Source organism: Typopeltis vanoorti, chromosome 11, assembly GCF_054136105.1.
Source record: "Typopeltis vanoorti isolate ZY-2024b chromosome 11, IOZ_Tvanoo_1.0, whole genome shotgun sequence".
Lineage (NCBI taxonomy): Eukaryota > Metazoa > Arthropoda > Arachnida > Uropygi > Thelyphonidae > Typopeltis > Typopeltis vanoorti.
Genome location: NC_143559.1, coordinates 76,204,608 through 76,228,730, shown reverse-complemented (window position 1 = coordinate 76,228,730; position 24,123 = coordinate 76,204,608). Strand labels below are relative to the sequence as shown.

Here is a 24,123-nt window from a genome sequence, read left to right as displayed (position 1 = left end):
GTGGAATAAGATTATCTTCAAAACCAGATAATTACCCTACACATATTGCTCTATTACCCCCAATCCTTGTGTTCTTTTTTTTTTTAGATGCACATTTTCAATATGAAGAAACATGTATACTAGCATTTATAAAATACTGACAATATTTTATTATCTCTATAAGCTTTTCCAAAACTGCTAAAAAAATTAATAATCTATAATAAACAACAATTATTACTTACCACATATTTTGAGAGGAGCTTCCAGTTCCAGAAGAACTGGTTGACTTAAAAAAATCTGACGGGCTTTGTAACATAGTGAATGAATTTCCTCTTCTTTCAGTGAAACATTCCTGTGTGGATAAGCAGGCTGCACTGTAAAACAGATATAAGACAAGTAAATGAACTCATAAACTTTAAAAGTTTATTTAATGATTTCCTGATAATTTCTTAATTTTTGTTTAATGAACAGAATTACTTAATTCTGTTCATTAAACTTATGTTTACACACACATATATATAAAACCTACATGAAAGGGTATAAGATCTATAACTTGCACCCTATGCAAGCAAAGTGATCTGTGATCCAATGAAGCAACAGCACCAGTTGTTGTTCCCAATTAGGCAGTTATTTTTGATAGAATGCCATATTTTCACATATCCACATGCACAATCCCCTCCCCCACCACACACACACAGAAAGAATATTTCAAAAATGAGATGCATATCACATGCAAAAATTTTCCATTTTCAAAGTTCGTAAACTAAATATTGATAGTAAACTTATTATAACAGTATCTGATTGATGATTTTTTTTTTTTTTGAGTGGTGGTAAAAGTACTGGAAAAGGTCAAAAAGAGAATTCAAGAATGGATGGATAAGAATATGATACTCTATGAGGGGCAACATGGTTTTGTGAAGGGTCAGTCATGCTTAGTAATCTACAAACTTTTTAAAATAGTGTGACTGCTGAGTTGAATAAAGGGAATGGCTATATGGTGATTCTGCTAGATTTTGCAAAGGCATTTGACAGCATACCGAATGGAACTCTGTTATAAAAATTAGAACAAATGGGGATGGATATGACTGTGCTACATAGCCATTGTCAGTCATAGGGTGGCTGCTGGACAGATATCAAGAAGTGGCATATGAAGGAGCAGAATCCAGGGAAAAGCAAGTGAATAATTCTTTGCTAGTACCACTACTACTTAATTAGCACACAAATGATACAGGAAATATTCAGTTGTTTGCTGATGATGAAATTAGGTAGAGTGATAGTTAATCAAGATTATGTGGAGGATGATTTAAATATGCTATCAGTATGGGCAAAATAATGGTGGCAGTTGAACGTGGAAAAATGTATAAAGTTATGCATTTCAGATAAATGAATTGCACACTGTGTACCACATTGATGGAACTGTACTCCAGGAAATAGATGAAGCTAAAGATTTAGGGGTGGTCATAGACAGAGAGTTGAAGTTTAGAGAGCATACTGATAAGGTTATCAAGGTAGCTCACAAGAGTACTTGGCTATTGAAGAACACACTAACAAGTAGAGATAGGTAAAATGTTATTCTTCTTTAAAAGGCTCTGATCCACATCTGGATTACTGTGCTAAGGTCAGGTCTCCTGGATTTCTTGGGGATGAAGTAATGGAGAGGATTCAGAGGTAAGCGACCCCAAGATGGTGAGTGACCTCTGGATTGTTCCTTATGAGGATAAGACTGAGGGTATGTGGATACCAGAGGTTGGTTGATAGATAAAAAAAAAAAAAAAGGGGAGGGATATGATAGAAACATTTAAGTTACTTAAAGGGGTTTATAGGATTCATACAGGGGAAATGTTTCAGAACTTAGTAGAGAGTGCATAACAAGAGGTCATCCCTGGAAGTTGAGTAAATGCATGGTTAGTAGCGGTGTAAGGACTAGATTTTTTACTCGGAGAGTGGCGAATGAATGGAATGGTTGCCAGTGTCAAGTGTGAGTACTTTGTCTATTAATGGGTTCAAGGAGACATGATAGATTGTGTGGATAGTTTGGAATTCCTGCAATGAATCTTTGGACTTCATAGATCTTTCGCTGGGAGAGGCAAATTAATGGAATGGGTTGCGAGTGTCAGGTGTGAGCACTTTGTCCATTAATGGGTTCAAGGAGACATGACAGATTGTGTGGATAATTTGGGTTTCCTGCAATGAGTCTTTGGGCTCCATGGAGGTGCCCATATGATAATAACAATGACTTTCCATAAAACAACAAATTCAAATTGGTTCAATTATTAACAATTATTTATCTGGAACTAGACTATTATATAAACGTAACCATTGTGCTCCACTAAGATCATTAGTAGGTAAATATGATGAATCAAGATTAGGGGGTGGGAGTCATCATATTCTATACTTCTTTCCCCTAAAAATATTCTATCTTTCACCTTCTTCCCAAAGAATTCACAGCCCACTTTGAAACCTGGGTTTTAAATTCACATACCTTTTGTCTTATCTGCACTTCTCCCACATCTTTCTATCTCCAATTTCGACACTCCCCCCCCCTTCCTTTCTGTCATACTTCAGCAGTGGTATATAAATGTTTATCACTATATGCCTGATGCTGCTCCAAAAGAAGACAACCAAGAATCTTACAAAGGTATGTCCAAAATTATTCCTTTAGTATATTCTTCATGTATCTATGTCTTTAAAACATCAATAATGCTCTAAAAAATTGAGTAAAAAGCCAATGGCATCATAAAAAGGACACTCCTAAAGAAAAATAGACAAAATAGCCATAAAAATTAATATTAATTTAGAGGGGTAACATGGAAAATTTTCCAGAAATAATACAGGTATCCCTCAATTAACGCGGTTAATTAATCCCTCGATGTTACCGCGTATATCAAAATCACGTTAATCAAATCTAATAATCAATGGTAAAAATTACAATTCGTCCATGATCGATTACTGTATTAATAATTCATTTTATATGGTAATCTTTTAGGAAAGATAAAAAATGAATGCAAAGTAAATGTTTAATAAATACTTGTACCTACATTATTTACTGCAATTTTTTTTTTATCAAAAGACATTATCAAGAGTTGTTTGAACAGTTTTAGTTGTTTTTTTTTCTTATCGGCATAAATTCTACGATAACAAGCAAAATGACTCTCCAGACCTTGGCAAACAAGCAATAAAACATAAAAAAAAAACATTGCAAATATAATACATGATGGTACAAATTAAGTGGATATTGAATCCAACATTATTTCATAGCTGAATATAGAAACTACAAGAGTTTCATACCGAATATATAGAAACTAAAAGTTTTGGCAGATGCAAGCATAAGCAACCTTATGGACAACTCGTAGTAAAGGAGTAGTAAGCTCCAGATCACTTTCCTTAGTATTTTCCATAATGTAAAGCACATCTCCTAGAGGACATTTATGATAAAAATAAGCCTTTGGCTCTCTATTTCAGTAATACATGATGGTTTATTTATTTTCAGTTACAATCTAGAAATTATTGAACAAAGAATAAAAAAACAACAACTAAATCATACTATACTGACATCGGAGGTCGCTGTATTTCTCAGATACAATTTACTGTCAAATATCACAAACCTTTACATAACATGTGCTAAACCAAACTGACAGCAAGTAAAACAGTGTGGAATATCACTCGTAACATATGAATGCACAGCTACTCATGACCCACAAGTTATACACTGAATTGTGTAAGAATATTTATATTAAACATTTTGCATGTATCTGTCAGATCAGCTGTGAGCTCTGCAGGGTTAAAAGCGCATTAATCAAAACTCTTGCCGCATATATCAAGGAATTGCCGCAATTAATTTCGTCGCATTAATCAAATCCTGAGTTAAGCAAAGGATACCTGTATCTATAAAAATTTTGTATGTTTATTCAGCACTTCTGAAAATTTTAATCCAAATACTTTCTCATGGTATTATTTCTTCCTTGTTACTAAATTTGATTTACTGTTCTGCATTTTGGTGATCAAAACTACCCTCATCTGAAAACATACAAGAAACTGAAAAGGTATTAACTGTGTAAAGAAAGAAACTCAAACTGTTACCGACATGCTGTGGAGAGTTTTTTTCCCATAAGTAAGAGGTTGGTTAATCTGCAATATGATAATATTATTGATGAGCAGAAGACAAGCAATAACAACCATAATCTTTCTTAACAAATAAGGGCAAAATAAACTGCCAAATGCTAATAAGATAAGGTTATAATTTTAGTATTTGATATCTTCTAGAGACACCCTACTCCCCATACTATAGTATGGTCTCTTTATGAAAGAAAGAATCTTGAGTGCTAAATAATTTTCCAAACAACATTATTTGCATATATTATATTGAAAACATTCTGATAATATGAAAATAAGGTAGATAATAATTCTACTATATTGTGGAATGATTCCAGGTGGCAATTCTGAACAAGTGACACCTAGTCATTCAGAATATAATGGAAATTGAACAATAAGGAACACTTCCTTTCTTGATATCCTAATTAGAAAAAATGGCGAGTGCTTAACACTGTCAACATTATTAAGAGATACTTAAGGACAGATCAAAACAATCCTGGAATCAGAAATAGAAGATAGTTAAAACAATTAAGCAACATTCCATGTCAAATGTAGTACTAGAACAAAAATTACGAACAGCCAAGGATGCACCATCTAGGATCAGCTTGAATGAAAGACAAATAAAGTACACCACTCCCAAAGACCTCTCCCCTCCCTCTCTTCTGATATTATTATTATTAGACTTCCATGGAGTCAATGATCCTGGAGGATCATTGACTCCACGGAGATCCTCCATCACACACACACACACAGTTCCTCATATCGTGACTTAAATGCATTCATTGTCTCCACATTCACCACACTTCCAGGCAATGTATTCCAACCACCTGTAACTCTCCATGCAAAAAACCTACTCCTCACCTCCTCCTTATACAGCATCTTTCAAGGATAGCCTCTTGTGCTTTCCCCATCTCCACCAATTCTGAAAAATTTGATCCACATTAATCCAGTAATAACCCCTTATGTCCCCCCCCCAATCCTTCTATCCACTAGGCTCTGCAATTTGCATTCCATCAATTTGCTTTCATTGTAATGTAAAGTATGAAAGCAAATTTGGTCTTTGTAAAGACCAAAACCACCTCAGTTCATTGTCTCTGAACCTGTTCTAACATATCTTCATCCTTCTGAAAACTTTCTGATAACCAAATCTGCACACAGTAATCCATATGCAGTCTGATCAAAGCCTTATACAACAGAATCATAATATAAATAACTTTTATTATTAAAAGACCAGAAGATAAATGATAAAATATACAAAGAGCCAACAAGTTTCACTAGCCACTGTCTAGCATTTTCAAGGCTGAACTGGTGTGAAAACAAATGCATTGAGTTACATTTCAAACATACACTTTAGTAACTGTTAGGCCGTTACATTTTGTTCCTTCTGTTTGAAGGCGTGCATGTTTTCGAAAGCTTCAGTCAGATTCCGGTACATGACCACGTGTTTTGTAGTTATTTGCATATTGTAATTCTGTCGAACTAAGAGAGATGATGAGATTTTTCCATATGTCTTTAAGAACAATGCCCTGATTTCTATTTAAATTATTGCCTGTGCGTAATACCACAGCTGCTTCTTTTAAAGTTCTGTATCTGTAGTCATTCTCGATGTAAGGCATAGAACTGTTTTTCCAATCTATAACGTGATTTGATGTTGAGAAATGATGTGCTAAACCAGATGTGATCATGTACACGTGGTCATGTACTGGAATCTGACTGAAGCTTTCGAACACATGCATGCCTTCAAACAGAAGGAACAAAATGTAACAGCCTAACAGTTACTAAAGTGTATGTTTGAAATGTAACTCAATGCATTTGTTTTCACACCAGTTCAGCTTTGAAAATGCTAGACAGTGGCTAGTGAAACTTGTTGGCTCTTTGTATATTTTATCATTTATCTTCTGGTCTTTAATAATAAAAGTTATTTATTTTAATACATCAGACCAAATATGTACAATTTAAGTTCACAAATGAAACATAAAGTTCAGTGCTTTGAGAAGAACAAATGCAAAAAAGCTAAGTTACTAAACCACCTTACTTTTCTGAAGAGATGCAGAGATTTCGCTATCATCCCGAAGTTCTTAGTAGTAAAAGGGCATATCCAATCTACAACAGCAAAAAGAATATATCACAAGACTTTGTTAGCGTTATTAAGAGAAAGGATACAACATACCAGGTATGAGCTTAACATTATTGACGCGAAGTGTAGAGATCAATTTGATGACATATCGAACAGTTTAGACTACACGACTTGGAATGATATAGACCAAGTATTACATCATAGCTATGAAAAAACTTTCACAACAAGTAAAATTAGACAAATTAAAAAATTCGAATTTCTATATAAGAAAAAAATTCCAGTCGCATCACAGTCTGCCTAACAACAAAGTGATTTTTAACTTTTCAGATTACAAGCTTTCTAATCATGAATCAGAAATCCTAAAAAAGGGTTTCAATTTTGCCATCTACCCTAATTTTATCTCTAAAATGGATTTCATATGTGGGATAGAAAAAAGTCTTTTTCCTCTTCCGGAGGCTACAGCAAATGCTATCAGGTTCAAGAGTACGATTATTCTTGCTTCAGCAAAACCACCAATACCTAATATCACTCCTTATGATAAGAAAGCTCTCCGCAACTTACGTAACAACAAAGACATTATAATAACAAAAGCCAATAAAGGAAATTCAACGGTCATTCTCAACTCAAAAGATTACTTCGATAAGATTAATTTGTTACTAGCGGACATTTCCACTTACCAAGTCTTAGATAAAAATCCCATCATGAGTAATCATGCGGAGACTAACGCTCTTATCCGCAATATGACCGGTTGGTCGGATGAACTTAAAAAACAACTTAAATCATTACATCTTATTACTCCACGCCTTTATGAGGCTCCCAAGATTCATAAAGAAAATGTTCCTCTTCGTCCAATAGTTGATGGAAGATCATCACCTACATACCTACTAGCAAAGCATCTGGCAAAATTAATGAAAGGAACAATTAGACACACAGAGACCTACATTAAAAACTCTCAACATTTTGTAGAAAAAATCAAGAGTATTAAAATATCAGAAACGGACATTATGGCTAGTCTTGATGTAGTGTCCCTTATTCACTAATGTACCGATCGTAGAGGTGGTTAACATTCTGAAAGATCTTTTCCCTCAAGACATCACACAGCTGTTTTATCATTGCCTGAAATCAAATTTCTTCAAATTTAACAACACTGTATACAAACAATTGGAAGGTCTAGCAATGGGTAGTCCTCTGTCACCACCATGTGCAGACCTTTTTATGGAAAAACTTGAAAAGGATATTCTTTCTACCATTGTACCAAAACCGTCAATTTGGTGGAGATATGTCGATGACGTTTTCATCATCTGGAAAGACACCATGGAAAACCTTCGTGTTTCTGAACAAAATCGACTCACTACACAGTAAGATCAAATTCACTATAGAACTAGAGAAGAACAAAGAACTTCCTTTTCTTGACATCCTAGTGAAGAAAGAAGATAACAATTTCCAACTGTTCATTTACAGGAAACCCACAGATACTGGTAGATATCTACATTATTCGTCCAACCATCATAGATCACAAAAACACAGCATCATTCACATGCTACGTAATAGAGCCTTAAGGTCTATTTCAAAAGAAACAGATGTGCAGAGAGAACTGTCACTAATAGCTAACACTATCTCTTAATGGATACCCTTCTAACATTATAAACAAATGGCTATTTAAAGACAACCACCAACGTGTTACAGTACCCCAATATGTGTCCACAGCTGTCATTCCATATATTAATTCAGTTTCCACAAAATTGGCGAGAATGTTAAAAGCTCATAACATTAGAGTGGTTTTTAAACCAACTACCATGGTCAGACATATCTTAGGATCACCTAAAGATGAGGTACCTTTCTTCAAATGTCCTGGAGTATGTGAAATTCCATGCACGTGTGGCCTTTCTTACATTGGTCAGACTTCTAGAAGTTTTGAAATAAGACAGAAGGAACATGTGGGGGATGTCAATCATAATAGAATCATCACATCTGGTTTAGCACATCATTTCTCAACATCAAATCATGTTATAGATTGGAAAAACAGTTCTATGCCTTACATCGAGAATGATTACAGATACAGAACTTTAAAAGAAGCAGCTGTGGTATTACGCACAGGCAATAATTTAAATAGAAATCAGGGCATTGTTCTTAAAGACATATGGAAAAATCTCATCATCTCTCTTAGTTCGACAGAATTACAATATGCAAATAACTACAAAACACGTGGTCATGTACTGGAATCTGACTGAAGCTTTCGAACACATGCACGCCTTCAAACAGAAGGAACAAAATGTAACGGCCTAACAGTTACTAAAGTGTATGTTTGAAATGTAACTCAATGCATTTGTTTTCACACCAATTCAGCCTTGAAAATGCTAGACAGTGGCTAGTGAAACTTGTTGGCTCTTTGTATATTTTATCATTTATCTTCTGGTCTTTTAATAATAAAAGTTATTTATTTTAATACATCAGACCAAATATGTACAATTTAAGAATCATAATATCTTTATTCCTACATGTCAGTGTTCTCACAGCACATCATTCCCATAATATGCTGTGCTCTCCTCACAATTTTAGCAAAATTGTCCTCAAAAATTTCAGGTCCTTATTCACCAACACCCCCAGATTCCTCATTTCCTTCATTCCCCCCCCCCAAGATATCCCCTCCAATCTTATACTTTGCACGTTGAACTGGTAGCCCCATTCTATTCAAGTCCCCCTTGCAAGGCTACAACATTCATTGTATCCCTCATAGTTCCTAACTTTGCATCATCTATAAAAAACTTGGGAAGGGCTTGAATGGTATATCACCATTCAAGCCCTTCCCAATATCATTTACATACAAAGTGAATAGCGATGAACCCAAAACAGATCCTTGGAACACACACACACCACTGGTGACCTTCCTCCTCCAGGATATTGCTCCCAATACATAACTTACTGATACTTATCAGACAGTCAATTCACTGCACTAATATACTATCCAATCGCATCTGTTTCAGTTTAATTATCAGTTTGCCATGTGGTAATCTATCAATTGCTTTCGCAAAATCCAAATATACCACCATGTATGCTTCCCCTTTGTTCAATGCACCTTGTTATAGTAAGTAGATTGCTAAAACATGACCTTCCTTTACCAAAACCATGCTGACCATCAAAAAGAATGTTGCTATTGTTGTTATTCCCCAATTCTGAATCCTGGTCCTAACTAGCACCCTCTACCACAACTCCAAACAAACAGAAATTCGAAGCCTTAGTCTTATCACCCCTTTATGAAGAGGAATAATTTTGCTCTCTTTCCACTCCTTTGGAACTTGAGCAACTCTAAAACTCAAGTTACAGAGGTATGTTAAAGCTGTTGTTAACTCCCTGGAACATTACTTCAAGACATGCAGTGATATACCATCAAGTCCTATGGCTTTATTGACATCAAGTTTACTCAATTCCTCATATACCTCATATGCTTACATACATGCTCATATACCTCACATACCTTACTATCCCATAATGCAATGAAATTAATATCACCACCTCTGGATCTAGCTCCCACTGACAAGACCTCAATAAAGGTCGAAACCAGTCTGGGTAGTGATCCTTTCCATAATGCATAGCATTTTACATACCCATAAGGATATGCACTTTGCATTATGGGATTCTAAGGCAAGTGATCAGAACTTATGCCACCTTTACCAGGAGTTGCCCCAGTCCTGAAAAATATTTCAGGTGCAAACTTTGTTTGCTTATGCTTGGATAAAGGATTAAACCAAACATGTAATTGGAATTATTAACTAGTTTGCACACAAAAAAAGTCTACTATTCAAAATGAACTAAAGTTTAATTCACACAAAAAAATCAATCTGCTATGATATAAATAATGTCGGTGACCATCATACTCACTCACCTTTAGGTGAGTAGCCAGTCACTCACAGATCATAGTTCCTTCCACAGGTAGTACATGACTTTCATTGCCAGGTGTGAGACCGACCATCACCCTGTTTAATGAAGGACTGACATGTCTTGAAAAAAAAAAGTTTAATCTCTAAAGTAGAGTTCCTAGATTATCTAAACCAGTGTTTCCCAACGTTTTATGGATCATGCCCAACTCAACGCCTCAAAGATTTTGATGCCCCCTCTAGCACAATAGTCAGCCAAGTTCTGAAAAAGTATAATATAAATATGTACTTTAAATTAAAAAAAAAAAAGGAACATAGGTAAAAACTGTTTTTAATTTGACTTTCTTCAATTAATATAAATTTTATATTACACTTTGTATATTATAAACATAAATCGAACTGAACTCGGGAAAATAAAATCCAAGTTAATGCAATCCTTGAGCTTGATGTCTGCCGCAAAGAGTTTTTATTGGAGGTACTAATTCAGTCATTTTCAATCTCAAATCCCCATGATTTGTGATATCCAGATTATTATTTTTTTTTTTTTTGTAGCAAGTCATTTATAGCACTAAAGCCACATCCAACTAAATATGACGACGGGAAGGACAACAGTATTTTTTTTTGCAAAACTAGCTAAATTTCGATATTTCGTTTCTGTCTCATCAGAAAGCCATGCCATTGTTCCTTTTATGTTGAATAAAGTTCTAATAGACTCATCATTTTGCTTTTCTGAGAGTTCTTCTTGATACTGTATTTATGTTGACTGCTGTACTAGTGATGTCAGCTTTTTTTTCTCGGAAAGTCAGGGTTGCAACATCGACAATGGTGAGTTTTTTTAGTGTATCGGTGATGAGGTGACAGATGCAACATCATTTTCTAATTCCTCTCCCCCCCCCCAAAAAAATATTCAAATTGCCCCCTGTGGGGCATATGCCCCACGTTGGGAAACACTGATCTACACCAAGTTCACCCACCAAACTTTTTGTGTGCAAATGTGCAAACTAATTAATAATTTACCACAAATAATTATTCTTTTGAACTAATCTGTCAAACTTTCTTTTAAAATGTGGTACAAAGTGAAGAGCATGTGACAATGTTCAAAAGCAGCCCCCCCCCCATACTAGAAGTTCTTTATCATTCAATCTGCTGTAGTCCCAAAATAGCAGATAGAAGCAGCACTTACCATTATTCACTGGCTTCAACATAGTTTTGAAGCCAAAAGTAATACATGACTTTCATTGCCAGGTGTGAGACAACCACCCCCTCTCCATAAAATAATTGACACAAATATTTATTGTAATACAATAATAAGCATTTTATCATGTTGGAGGTGCTTCCAATATTTTGTCTTGGTTATAAACCAACACCAACAACATGACACCAAATGAAACACATGGATATAATACTAAAGTCCTATCTAGATGGAGTGCTCTGCCAAGGCTGTAATTGGGATCTCTGAAGATTAAGGTTTTTCAAATTCTGGAGAGTTTCTTGCACCCTCATATACATATTTAAATTCAGCTGATTTATGAGGGATGTTGCAGATCCCAAAAACAAAAAGTCTTTCTTTTCTAAATTTACTGTGATTCTTCCCCCCCCCCCCCCCACCAGAAGATCATATGAGTGGTATCCAATGCATAGTCCACAAGATCAGATTGACCACAGTGGTGATTGCACATGGTATCTAGCTGCCCTCAACAACAAAAATTTTTTTGTTTAGATGGTGTATGTTCTGTTTATTCAACATATGCTAAACTGTATATGCAGTGGATCATATATACTGATAGCTGTGAAAGGAAAATTGCGTCCTTTCCTTCATGCTTACACAGTGATCAGAATACATCATGAAACTTGGAAACAACTACCATATTAGAGTAAAACTTTAGTTTAATATAAACCAAAATAAACACTCGATGTTTCGACCTTCACATGAACATCATCTGGAGTATACACATATATACAAAGAAACAAGCTACACTACAATCTACATGGTAAGTTAAAGTTACTGACCAACCGTTACAACTATTGGTCTGACCTCTGGTGTAAAAAAAAAAAAAAAAAAAAAAAAAAAAAAAAAAAAAAAAAAAAAAAATTACTACATCAAAGCTAGAGTCCTGTTATTATTATCTATTACGTCATAAAATTAAATTAAGCTGGAGAGCAACATGTTTGCAAAAAAAAATTTAATTAATAATTAAAATAAAATAAAAATCACCTATATAGTATACATATAAATTACAACACACTGGTATGGATAGAGGCCAATAAAAGTTGAAAAATTGCTTAGAGTCCTAAAGTTAGGGTTTGCTGGAAAACTAAGTGGGCTCAATGTGTGCCATCCTTCTTGGGATTTTTATGCTACCATTATTGTTAAGATTAGGGTGGTTAATCAAAATTTCACAGGCTTCTTGTATGATGTAAAGAACAAGTACTTTTCCAATCAATTTGGTGTAGGGTGTTAAGAGCGTGATCTGAGCGGCCTACTTCCCCAAAATTGCTAAACTGAAAGTGTCGTTTGTGTTCTTTTTTTTTTCCACAGTTAGGGATTGTACATCCAGTTTTCCCAATATAAGGAAAGTTACAGGTGCAATAGATGCAATAAACTCCAGGGTGTGCCAATGGGGGGGGGGGGGGAGATCCTTAGAGTTGAATATGTTTTTTAATTATAAAGGTGGTTTAAAAGTGGCATTAAGATTATAATGGTATAGGATTCTATTAATTTTTTCTGATAACCCTTTAATGTATGGGATAGCTATGGTTTTACTGTAATCTATATTATTTTTTGATGAAGTTTTATGAAGAACTTTATTAATAGTATTTTTGCTATAGCCATTATTTATAAATGTATTGCTAAAAATTTTAATTCTTGTTTAAGAGCTTGTTCATTAGAGCAAATTGTTATAGCTGTTTTTGAGAGTGTTAATGACTCCAAATTTTTGCAAAGAGTGGTGATATGAGTTAGCATGTATATAGTGGCGGGTATGTGCAGGCTTGCGGTAAACAGTGAAGGATAGACTGTCTGAGGGAAGACGTGTGACCAGTGTATCCAGGAAAGGGAGTGAGTTTTGATTTTCAATTTCAATAATAAATTGTATGCACTCATGTTTGTTCAGGTGGCTAAGGAATGTGTTTAACGTTTGGTGGCCGTGTGGTCAGATGATGAAAACATAGTCAATGTATCTAAGCCAAACTGTAGGTTTTAGAGTAAAGGAATCAAGAGCACGTTGCTCAAAAGCTTCCATATAAAAGTTAGCAACTTGGGGGGGGGGAATAGTGGTGAGCCCATGGCCATACCTTTTTTTTTGTAGGTAATTTATTTTGCTACACAAAGTAACCAGAACGTAGTATGTGGACAAAGAGAGAGGCATAATGTCGGGCAGAAATTTCTTCTGTAGGAGAAGAATTATGTCACTGATTCCAAAAAAAACATCCAAAAGCCACTAAAGAAGGATACCATATGCAATACCCAACTGCTGAAGTGGCAGTCAATATGGAATATAGATCTGTCATTTTAAATATAATCTGGAAAAAAAGTTACAGTCAGAAACATCCACGCACACTTAAATGATTCAGTCCATTTCACACAACCAGGCATATACAAGATCCAGTGCACAAAAATTTATATTTTGGCTTTTTAACCATTTAAAAATCTGCATTCCTAATCATTGCTCATTCTATTACATCTGATTCAAGCATTACAATGAGCAATGATTAGGAATCAAATGCAGAACTTGCCTTTTTATTGTATTTTATTAATGTGAACTGCCATCCACAAAAAGTTCTAAACCTATAAGTATACATTAGTACCATGGGAAGGCCCAATGTTTTTTTATTATTTTTTATATTTCCATAATTTGGAAACCCTACTCTAGAGGCCTAAAAACATGGAACTTTTTCAAACCACTTTAAGCCTCCAGTAAGTGAAGTTGTCATCTCATAGGAGATAAAATTCATCTCCCACCTAAAAACATTCACAAAGATCCGTGCAGGTAGTGCGATTCAAACCTGAGGCCTAGTGGCTGGAAAGCAGAGATGTTACCTACTTGGCCAACCAGGTCAGCCTGATCCATAAAACTACAAATGGCATGGAAGATTTAAAGCAGCAGTAGAGCCTAACCTCAACTAAATACCTGAAATTATCTCACTGGTGAATAGAGTGATATATTTGAACTGTGCTAAGAAAACATGTTTTAAACAGTTTTGTGGGGGTTTTTTTAAATTGTGTTTCATTTTTTTCATACTGAATACAGTTCAGTAGTGTTTGTTATTCTAATTTTGATTGTTTGTGTTCTTGATGCTTGCTGCTTTCTGAAAATGGCATCCATAAGAAGTGCACATCAGTGGCACAGAAAGCTTCAGTATGAAGATCAAGTTTTGCCCTGGATTTTTCTCAATGAATGCATTGCAGAATTGTTTTATGTATGCACTAAAAAAATGTGAAAGAGTTATGGATTGTTAGCATGAACAAAAAGAAGGAAAGTAATAATATATGTGAGAAGTGTAATGATAGTAAGAGTATTTTGAGATGAGAGCTGGCATCACTGGTAGTAAACAGAAATCAGATGGAAGTGTTAGTAATGAAAACAAAGGAAATTGAATGGAAGAGCTCAGGCAAAAGTTGATGAAACTGAAGAGTGAAACAAAGCATCCAGAAGATGACACTGAATATCTAAGAGGTTGGTTGATGTCAAAAGAAGGAGTAAGGTAGTATTATGAATTATAAGCATTGTATGAGGATTCAATTATCAGTAAATAAAACATTTCCTGGTGGAAAATCAAAACAAATAACGGATGATTTGCAGAGAAGGAAAGAGTGGCCATCAGAATTAGGAATGGCTTAGATTGTGAAAAAAGGAATGGATACAGACTTTAGGAAGTTGTGGCAGGGGAGAAAAGAATGATAGCGTTGTCAGGAAACTGGTGAGCACATTACCCAGATATGATAATAGTGAATTGAGAAGAGCAGAGATAATAAACAGCAAGATGGCTAAATTGTGTGAGGCAAAGCATGTTCAGTTTGTAAATCTATGGAGTGAATTTGAAGGGAAGTTTGAATGGTTTAAGGTTGATGGATTGCATTTGAATGGGTTTGGTGTCGGGCATTTAAAGAAATTACTGTTTGCTGAGAATGCACAGAATCAAGATGAAGTTAGGGAGCTAATGATCAAAAGGAGAGTGTGAAGCAGGATAGCACAGTCAAGCAAGCTGTAGGACAGGAGGAAGATGATACACGTTTGAAGATGTGATGGACATGAATAGCAATCAGTGGGGATCAGAGAAATGGGAGTGGCAAGACAGAAGAGAGGTGTAGTATAGTACAGTATAGTAAGCTAGAGTAAGAAGTGATGATATTGGTGGGTTGGACTCAAAGATGGGGAGGAAGAACTATTATGTTTGTATAACAGTGTATGGAGTATTCTAAATAAGAGAGCCGAGTTTGCTGCACTGACTGAATGTCAGCATGCTCAAAGATAAAATGTGTAAGTGAAACTTGATTGGCTAAGGATGATGTACTGTCAGGAATAGAAATGGAAGGATATAAAATTTTCTAGATGGATAGGAAGGTGAAAAGAGGAGGAAAGGGGGGGGGGAGTACTGTTAATGATAGTAGAGGAATTGTCTGCATAGAGTGATAGCTGAAAACAGTACAACATGTGAAGATTTTGAATCTGTGTAGCGTGAAGTTGAAATTAACAGAACAGTATATCTAATAAGATGCTGCTATAGGCCAGGAATGCTGAGAATACTGAATGCAAAATGTTTAGGCATGTAAAAAGAAAGTGATCCTAATTAGAGATTTTAATTGCATGAATGTGGGTTGGAAGGAGGAGATAGTGTAGTGTATGGGAACAAAGAGAGTCAATAGTGAATCTGTTGAATTTCTAAGAGATAACTACCTTAAGCAGTTTGTGATGGAAGCAACTATGTTTTAGAATGTTGGATTTGGTGATATCCTCACAAGATGTGTTAATGAGACATTAACACTGCACAGTTGGTGACAGTAATCATGAAGTACTCATTTGGAAAGTGGTGAAACAAGAAAAGGTGAATACCAAAAAGGGATATATGCAGAATTATAAGGTTGGTGATTATGGGAAGCCTCTAGTCAACTAGCATCAATACATTGGGCTAATAAGCTGTGTAGAAAAGCTGTTGTCAGTGCATGGGAATTCATGAAGTATCTGACACAAGCAATATTGAATTGCACACCAAGAGTTAAGAGAATAAATAAAGGGGTGATTGGATAAACAGTGAAATCAATTAGGGAGGAGGTACAAGACAGTCGGTGATGATCAGATACACAAGGAGTATACAGTGCAGGCTAGGAGGGTGACAAGCATGGTAAAGAAAGAAAAGGTGCACGACAAGAGGAGATCTGTTAGTCAGACCAAGAATAATTCAAGAGAATTCTTCTCTTATATGGCAAGCAACAGGAAGAATAATTATGGCAGAAGGATACTAGTGAATAGTTATAGTAACAGAGTGACTATTTTGCAGTGGTCACTATGTTACTATAACTATTATTTAAAGCTCTGCAACATGTAGAAGGGGAAAGTATTAGGAGAATTAGAGATGAAAGAATCAGAGATATAACAGGTGTTGATTGGGTCAGATGTTAATCAGGCTGTGGGAATGGATGACCAGAAGTTTCCAATTACAGACCAGTCTGTATATCAGCAGTTGAAGTCAAGGTATTTAAGAGATTGGTTTAGAGTTGACTAGAGGATTGGGTTGATGGATTATAATTCTTTATGATGGTCAGCATGGGTTTATAAAGGGTAGATGTTGTTTTAGCAATTTACTAGCATTTTATCATAAGGTAATGAGTGGATCTGATAAGGAAGATTCACATACAGTAATATTTTTGGACTTTGCAAAAGCATTTACCTCATGCCGCTGGTGTACAAGCTGCAGAGGATGGGAATGGATAGTATATTGTCATCATTCCAGCAGTTGTGTATGATGCCAGCAGGATTTTCAGTTGTTTATTGATGATGCAAAGTTGAGAAGAATTCTAAAGAACACTGCTGATGTTAATTCTCTTCAGGAAAATTTGAATAGACCTTTAGTCTATTCAATATTAATATTGAACTTACTAAATTAAGTGCAAGATGTTACATTTTGGAGTGCAGAGATATAAGGCTATGTATTATACTGATGGAACTGTACTGCAGGAAGTGGATGAGATTTGAGATCTAGGAGTGATAGTTTAGAAAGTGTACTGCCAGTGTTGCAAAGACTGTACATTATATTGCTGCTATAATATGGAACATATGGACATGTAGGGATAAGTGGTTCTGCCACTGTATAAAGCACTGGTCAGACCAAAGTTGGACTGTTTTATTCAGATTTGGTCACACAGTTTTCAGTGTGCTGTGAAAACACTGAAAAACGTCCAGAGATGAGTGACTAAGACAATATTAGGACTCTGGAATGTTGAATATGGAGAAAGGTTAAAGGAATATAAATTACAGAGTTCAGTCATAAAAGGAAAAGAGGTGATAGAATAGAAATATTTAAGTTAGAGAGGGGATGTTATTATTGGATTAATATAGAGGGGATTATAAAAAGAGGTGAAGTGGAAAGGAAAGGATGAAAAAACTAGAGGCCATCCCTAGAAGTTGTAAAAGAGTGTCACAAAGAAGAATGTGAAGAGTCAATTTTTTTACACAGAGATTTGTGAGTGAATGAATAGAACACATTATCTGAACATATTGTGAATGCAGATAGTGTCGAACATTTTAAGATTCAATGTGATAAATATGTTATCAGTTGAATGAACCTCTCACAAAACTTTGCAGACTCCATGGAGAGTGTGATCATACATGATAATATGAACAGCATGATTGTCAGAGCAAATTACATCTGATATGAATCTAACACAGGAGCTTGTGTGTATCAATGACCTTGAGAGCTATGCTAGTGGCACATAGCTACCCTCACTGGACAGGTTAAGGCAGAGGTGCCAGACTAAGAGATACTCCGGCTTTTCCAGTTGGGATTCAGCAAAAGGTTAGTAACCTCTTCTTATTATATATAAAAAAAGAAGCCAGATAAACTCAGAAGCATCCAAAAAGAAAACAGGATGGATTTACTGGAAACAACAAAAACAAGCATAAGGACAAAAATTTGTAAGAACAGATATATTAAATGCCACCACTTAGGCTTTGCTAGGAAAGAAATAAAACTCAACAAGCAATTAAAAGAGAAAAAAATAAATATAGCAGTATTAACTGAAACTAAGAAAAAATTGAAGGGAACTGCACAAATGGCAGCTTGCTCTTTTATTTTGCCGTACACTACCACCATGATATATATAACAGCAGAAGGCAGAATAAAAGAGCAAGTTGTGGTGTAGATATGACAGACTGAAAATGGAAGCCCAGAATTAAGAGTTATACTTTTATTAATGAAAGAACAGCGACTGTAAGACTGAAATTTGAAAGAGGCTGTCCAGCAGTAACAAGAATATATGCTCCAGAATAAGGAAAAACAGAAGGAAGTGAAATATTTTACAATGATTTAAAAAAGCCGATGAGACATTGTAATAAAAATGATTAATAATTGCTAGAGACTTAAATACTAGGGTGGAGAACAACTAAAGTATACTGTACATTGTAGGCAGATACAGAGAACAACATTGAAATAAAAATGGAAATAAAAAGAGATTTCACATCATTTTATGAATTAAAAATTACAAACACATTTTTCCAAAAAAAAAAAAAAAAAAAAAAAAGATATCCATAAACATATGTGGAGTACCAGGACTACAATCATTAGCAGGCCATACAATCGTTAACAAAAAAAAAATATTTTGACAAGTAAGAAACAATAATTTGTAGAGGTAATGATATACACTGGTTTCCACAAATTAAGGAACACTGAGAAAAACTGCAATAACTTTGGGGTAAAATGAAAAAAATATATATATGAGAAAGTCATTATGTAACATGATGCTGAGTCTGGTTATTGTATACAAATGAGAGGTGCTGTCAGCAATATATGCAAATGAGCCATGACATAAAAACAGGCATTTTTGGAGTGGTTTTCCCGTTTCATAACAACAGAATTTTTGGATATGGCTGCAAGACATCATTTAATCAATGAATTCCGGTGGTGAACTGTCATAAGCCTAGACATTGGCCAAAGTCAGGCAGAGGTAGCCAGATAGTTGCATCTGAACTGTTCTGCGGTTCTGACTGTGGAACCAATTTCAATAGTCACAAACAACATCCCAAATATACATGAAAGGAAGCCACAGACTACAAACCCAGTGGGTAACATGGGTAACTGATATCTCCAATTATTTGCTCATCAAAACAGGAGTGCTATCCTGAATCAGCTACAATCTGATCCTGCATTGTCTTCATAAAGCTTTCTGCATACACAAGGCTCATGAAGGTGGTCTGTATGCTAGGAGTATGCATACAGACCACCTTTGCCATAGGCAATTGGTAGTCTACATGTCTCTATCGCCATGCCATAGGAGAGAACTTTTAAAATGGGTACGGCCTGTCAACTGGATCAAGACCAATGGGGTTGTTATTGTTTACAGACAAGACCCAATTTGCTTTACAAAGCAATACCAGGTTTTGCTCTGATCTAGAGAGAGAAAAAGGGACATGTTATCATCTCTCTAATATCTGTGAAAGGGACACTTATGGTAAAGGTAGTATGATGGTTTGGGGAGGCATCTTGTTACGTGGATGCACTGACCTATTATATGCTTCCTATAAGGAACCATGAATACTGCAACTTATAGATCCCTGTGTTCATCCATATGTAGATGTGATAGTGAAGATATTTATCCTACAAGACAATAATGTTCATCCTCATTGAGCGAAGCTCATATTCAAGAAGAGACTATTGTACATATGCATGTTGCTGCTCTCAACACCCCCCCCCCCTCTCCCCAAACCTTCAGGGACTTAGTAGAGTTTTGCAGAATCAATGTTTGTTATTACCAACTGAGCTTGGGAATATCATTATAAACAGTATGAAACATTGTTGTAATATTGCTGTGAGAGGTGACTGCATTCCTTATCGGGGCACTTTGACAATCTCATTTTGAACCTCTTGTTTTGACCATTGTCTTCATATACCAATTTATTACCAATTCAAACTATTTATTTACAATTTTTGTGGGTGTTACTTCACATCTCATATCATACTGTTTTTCATCAAATTGCATAAAAATTCATCATACAGTCTGAGTTATGATTTTTTTCTTTATTCCTTAATTTACAGAAACCAGTAATGTTCAGGCCATTTTCTGGTTAATCTTAAAAACAGCAATACAAGCTAGATGGAAATCAAAATCATGAGAATCTAATGAAAAGAAAAATGTAGAAAAACTACAAACTTACCTACTCCAAGAGTATTCAAAATTAGTATCAAAACCGATTGGTTCTGTACACATTTCATATTCCTGTTTCTTCTGACATAAATGAAGAATGAATAAACATAAGCAAATTAATAAAAACAGCAGAAAAGGTTCTTGAACAAAAACAATCACCAAGAAAAAAAGACTGAAAATTTGGAATGATGAAATAACAACTATAGAACATCAAAACAAGCTATACTTGCAGAATCACTAGAAGCTTATAGAACTAAAAGAAATATAGGCAGCCAAAAAAAAACCAAGGTTATGATAAGAATCTTGGACACTTCAGGTAAAACTATTAAAGACTACTGGCGGTCATTCGATATTTTGAAGGGCATTAACAACATCAAGGCAGCTTGGAACAGTGTCAGCAAAGTGTTTAAAGCATGCCAAAAACTTCTTCCAGCATTTATGCACGACTTCAAGGAATTAGAGCAAGAGGAAAAGGTTATTGAAGACATTACCAAACTTGCACGAGAGGTGGGATTGGACAATATTACAGCTGAAGATGTGAACAGAGAGCCATGAGAAACCACTTTCCAATGAAGACTTAAAAGAATTAGCCAAACAATTAAGTCAACATCCAAAGGAACGAAGAAGGTCCTCTGAGAGATATAAAAACAGCCGATTTACAATGTATCCTTGCAAGCATAGAGCCATTGACTGATGAATTCTGCGAAATGGACTACGATTGGGAATGGAGTGTGAATGTAAAAAGGAGTGTAATTGCATCATCCATTCGACCTTACACTGAACTACTTAAAGAAAGAAAAAGAAAATCTAGGCAGTTAACACTGGATACTTTTTTTAAAAAAATGCAGGTGATCCGAAACCAGGAACTTCAACATAGAAATATGTAATATCTTTTCCAAGTTTCATATATTTTGTATATAATTTTGTTTTGTTTTCGTTATTAATAATTTTATTTTAACAAATATACATGTATTATCAAAGCTTTAAATATAATAATGTTACACATACTTCATGTGCATATTTCTTGACTGAGCAGAACATAACTTTGTACTTCCCATTAAAATTGGGTTCGTTTTATGCCAATTCGGTTTACGCCTGTTTTGTCAAGAACGGAAGTGAGGCTTAAACCTTCACCAAGAGTCTTTGGATAGATTTACTAGTAATATTTTTTCTGGAATCTCAAAGGAAGAATGGATACAACATTACTCTGTAATGTTAAACAACTATGGTATAATCCATCCTTAGGAAAGAAGAAATAGAAAATAATACAGGAATAGAATTATTGGAGATGGAAATTGGAAAAAAACTTTAGTATCAACAACAAAAATCAGAAAAGAAACAGATGGAATTACCTCAGGCTTAATTAAGTACAGCGATATCCCTTTTAAAGAAAGATTTCTGAATCTGTTAAACAGCTGCTGGATTATCTGCAATATACCCCAAAAAATGGAAAAATGCCTAAAGTAATATCATTTTTTAAAAAGAGAGATAGAAGTTTACGTGAAAATTGTAGAGGAAGGGTTGAAGTTACATAGATGATATATCTACATTAAAACTACTCAGGGAAAAAAAAATGAGAATTTGATTTACAGACTCATCTGACATTTATATTTCATGAAAATATCTTTGATCCAGTAATAGAGCCTATAACAAAGGTTATAGGCTCTATTAGTGACTTAATGATTCCATATTGAGAGAGGGGCAGGGGGGAAATGATGAGAAAGTTTATGAGTGAATATCTGTCTGTTTGGGTGGGCTTCTTGTATACTAAAAATGACTGATAACACTGGCCAACAAAAAAAAATTTTCTTTTCTGCTGATTATGATCTGACACTTGTTTTTTTTACTAATTTTGGTGTGCTGATTTCAAATATCAAACCCATTTTTCTCTATCACGTCAAGTTTTTCCTCTATGGCATTTAATTTTTTGCTAATTTTTAAGTTTTTGATAGTTTTAAGGAAGCAGTACTATCAGTACTATTTAGAGGATCAAAAAAATCGATTTTTTAATATTATTTTCTGAAAGTATGTACTTTTAAAAATCTGTTCCTAACTTTTTATCAAGAAATTCGAAAAATTCCCGAAGATATAGCCTATTATTCAAAGCGGTGCGCAGATCAGAATCGGAGTGCTCACCACTCTCGCTTGTTAGTAAACGAATAAATGCGTAAGAACCTGCAACGGCACGTACTGGCGCTTTGAATGCGAGAGAGAGAGAGGCCGATAACCGACCTAATACATTTAGGTGATGAAAAGTAGGCGATGACAACTGCCTAAAACAAATGAATGCTATATGCGTCATAGTGGACAAAGAACGATCGAAATCAGTCAATCGTTAATCGATCGTGAAAGTATGATGAGTGCTTATAACGTTTCAATAAAGTCATTGGTTTTTTTTTGTCTTGTTAATTGCATGTAAGTCAGCAGTGAAGAAAATACATCATGTCTACTACTCGAAATTGTGTCAATAGCGTAGATTCCTTCTGCTACGTTTGTGCAGCTTTACTGTTCCCAGTCAAAGGACAAATATCACTGATTTCGTTAAGAAAGTGTACTTTGCATACTTTGACGTAAAAATTGCAGATCAGGACAAGTCATGGGCTCCAAATAAAGTGTGCAAGTCATGTGTAGAAAATGTATGACAGTGGAGCAAGGAAAAATGCCAAAATTAGCTTTTTGGCATTCCAATGATTTGGCGTGAACCGAAAAATCACGTGGATGATTGCTATTTTTGTTTAGTTCAGACTTCTGGTTATAATAAGAAGAATAAGAAAAATATTGTGTATCCAAATTTAATTTCGTTCTGGACCGCAACATTTTACTCAAGCGGAATTGAATGACTTAGTAAGAGATTTGGGCCTATCAAAGGAATCATCGGAATTGTTAGCGTCAAGATTAAATGAAAAAAACTTACTGGAGCAAGATAAGAAGATAACTTTTTATCGTAGCAGGGAAAGTAATCTTGTACAATATTTTAAACACGAGTGTGGGTTTGTTTACTGTAACAATGTGTCAGGTTTACTAACTGAAATGAGTGTTGTACAATATCATCCAAATGAGTGGCGTTTATTTATTGACAGTTCAAGCAGAAGTCTCAAGTGTGTCTTACTACACAATAGGAATGTATATGGCTCAATTCCTATTGGCTATTCAGTCCACTTAAAGGAAACATATGAGGACATTAAAAAGGTTCTGAAGTTATTAAAATATACAGACCATAACTGGATCATCTGTGTGGATCTTAAAATGGTGAACTTTTTACTTGGCTTTAAAAGAGGATATACAAAGTTTCCGTGTTTTCTATGCTTCTGGGATAGTCGAGCTAGAAACCAACACTGGAGTCAGAAACATTGGCCTCTTAGAACATCCTTAAATGTTGGAGAACAGAATGTTATAAATCAACCTTTAATCGACAGAGAAAAAATCATTTTTCCACCTCTACACATCAAACTAGGTCTTATGAAGCAGTATGTTAAAGCTTTAGATTTACAAGGTGACTGTTTCCAATACATATGTGAAAAATTTCCACGACTTAGTTATGAAAAAATTAAAGCCGGTGTATTTGATGGACCGCAAATTAGAACTTTAATGAGAGACCCAAATTTCATCAACTCTATGAACGAAATTGAGAAAGTGGCCTGGACTTCATTTACGATGGTTGCGAATAATTTTCTTGGAAACAAAAAAGCATGCAATGACAAAGATCTAGTGGAAACAATGCTTGAAAATTTCCAGCCCCTAGG

At 35.0% G+C, this 24,123-nt stretch overlaps 1 protein-coding gene across 1 annotated transcript in view; it reads right to left on the bottom strand.

Annotated features, from left to right (window-relative positions):
* Positions 1-24,123, bottom strand: part of LOC150101760 (serine/threonine-protein phosphatase alpha-2 isoform) — a 118,907-nt gene that overhangs the window by 79,373 nt on the left and 15,411 nt on the right. The window contains exon 2 of the mRNA XM_090400961.1: positions 222-353. Within this exon, the coding sequence (XP_090257087.1) occupies positions 222-353 (132 nt within the window). The remainder of the gene's footprint in view (positions 1-221; positions 354-24,123) is intronic.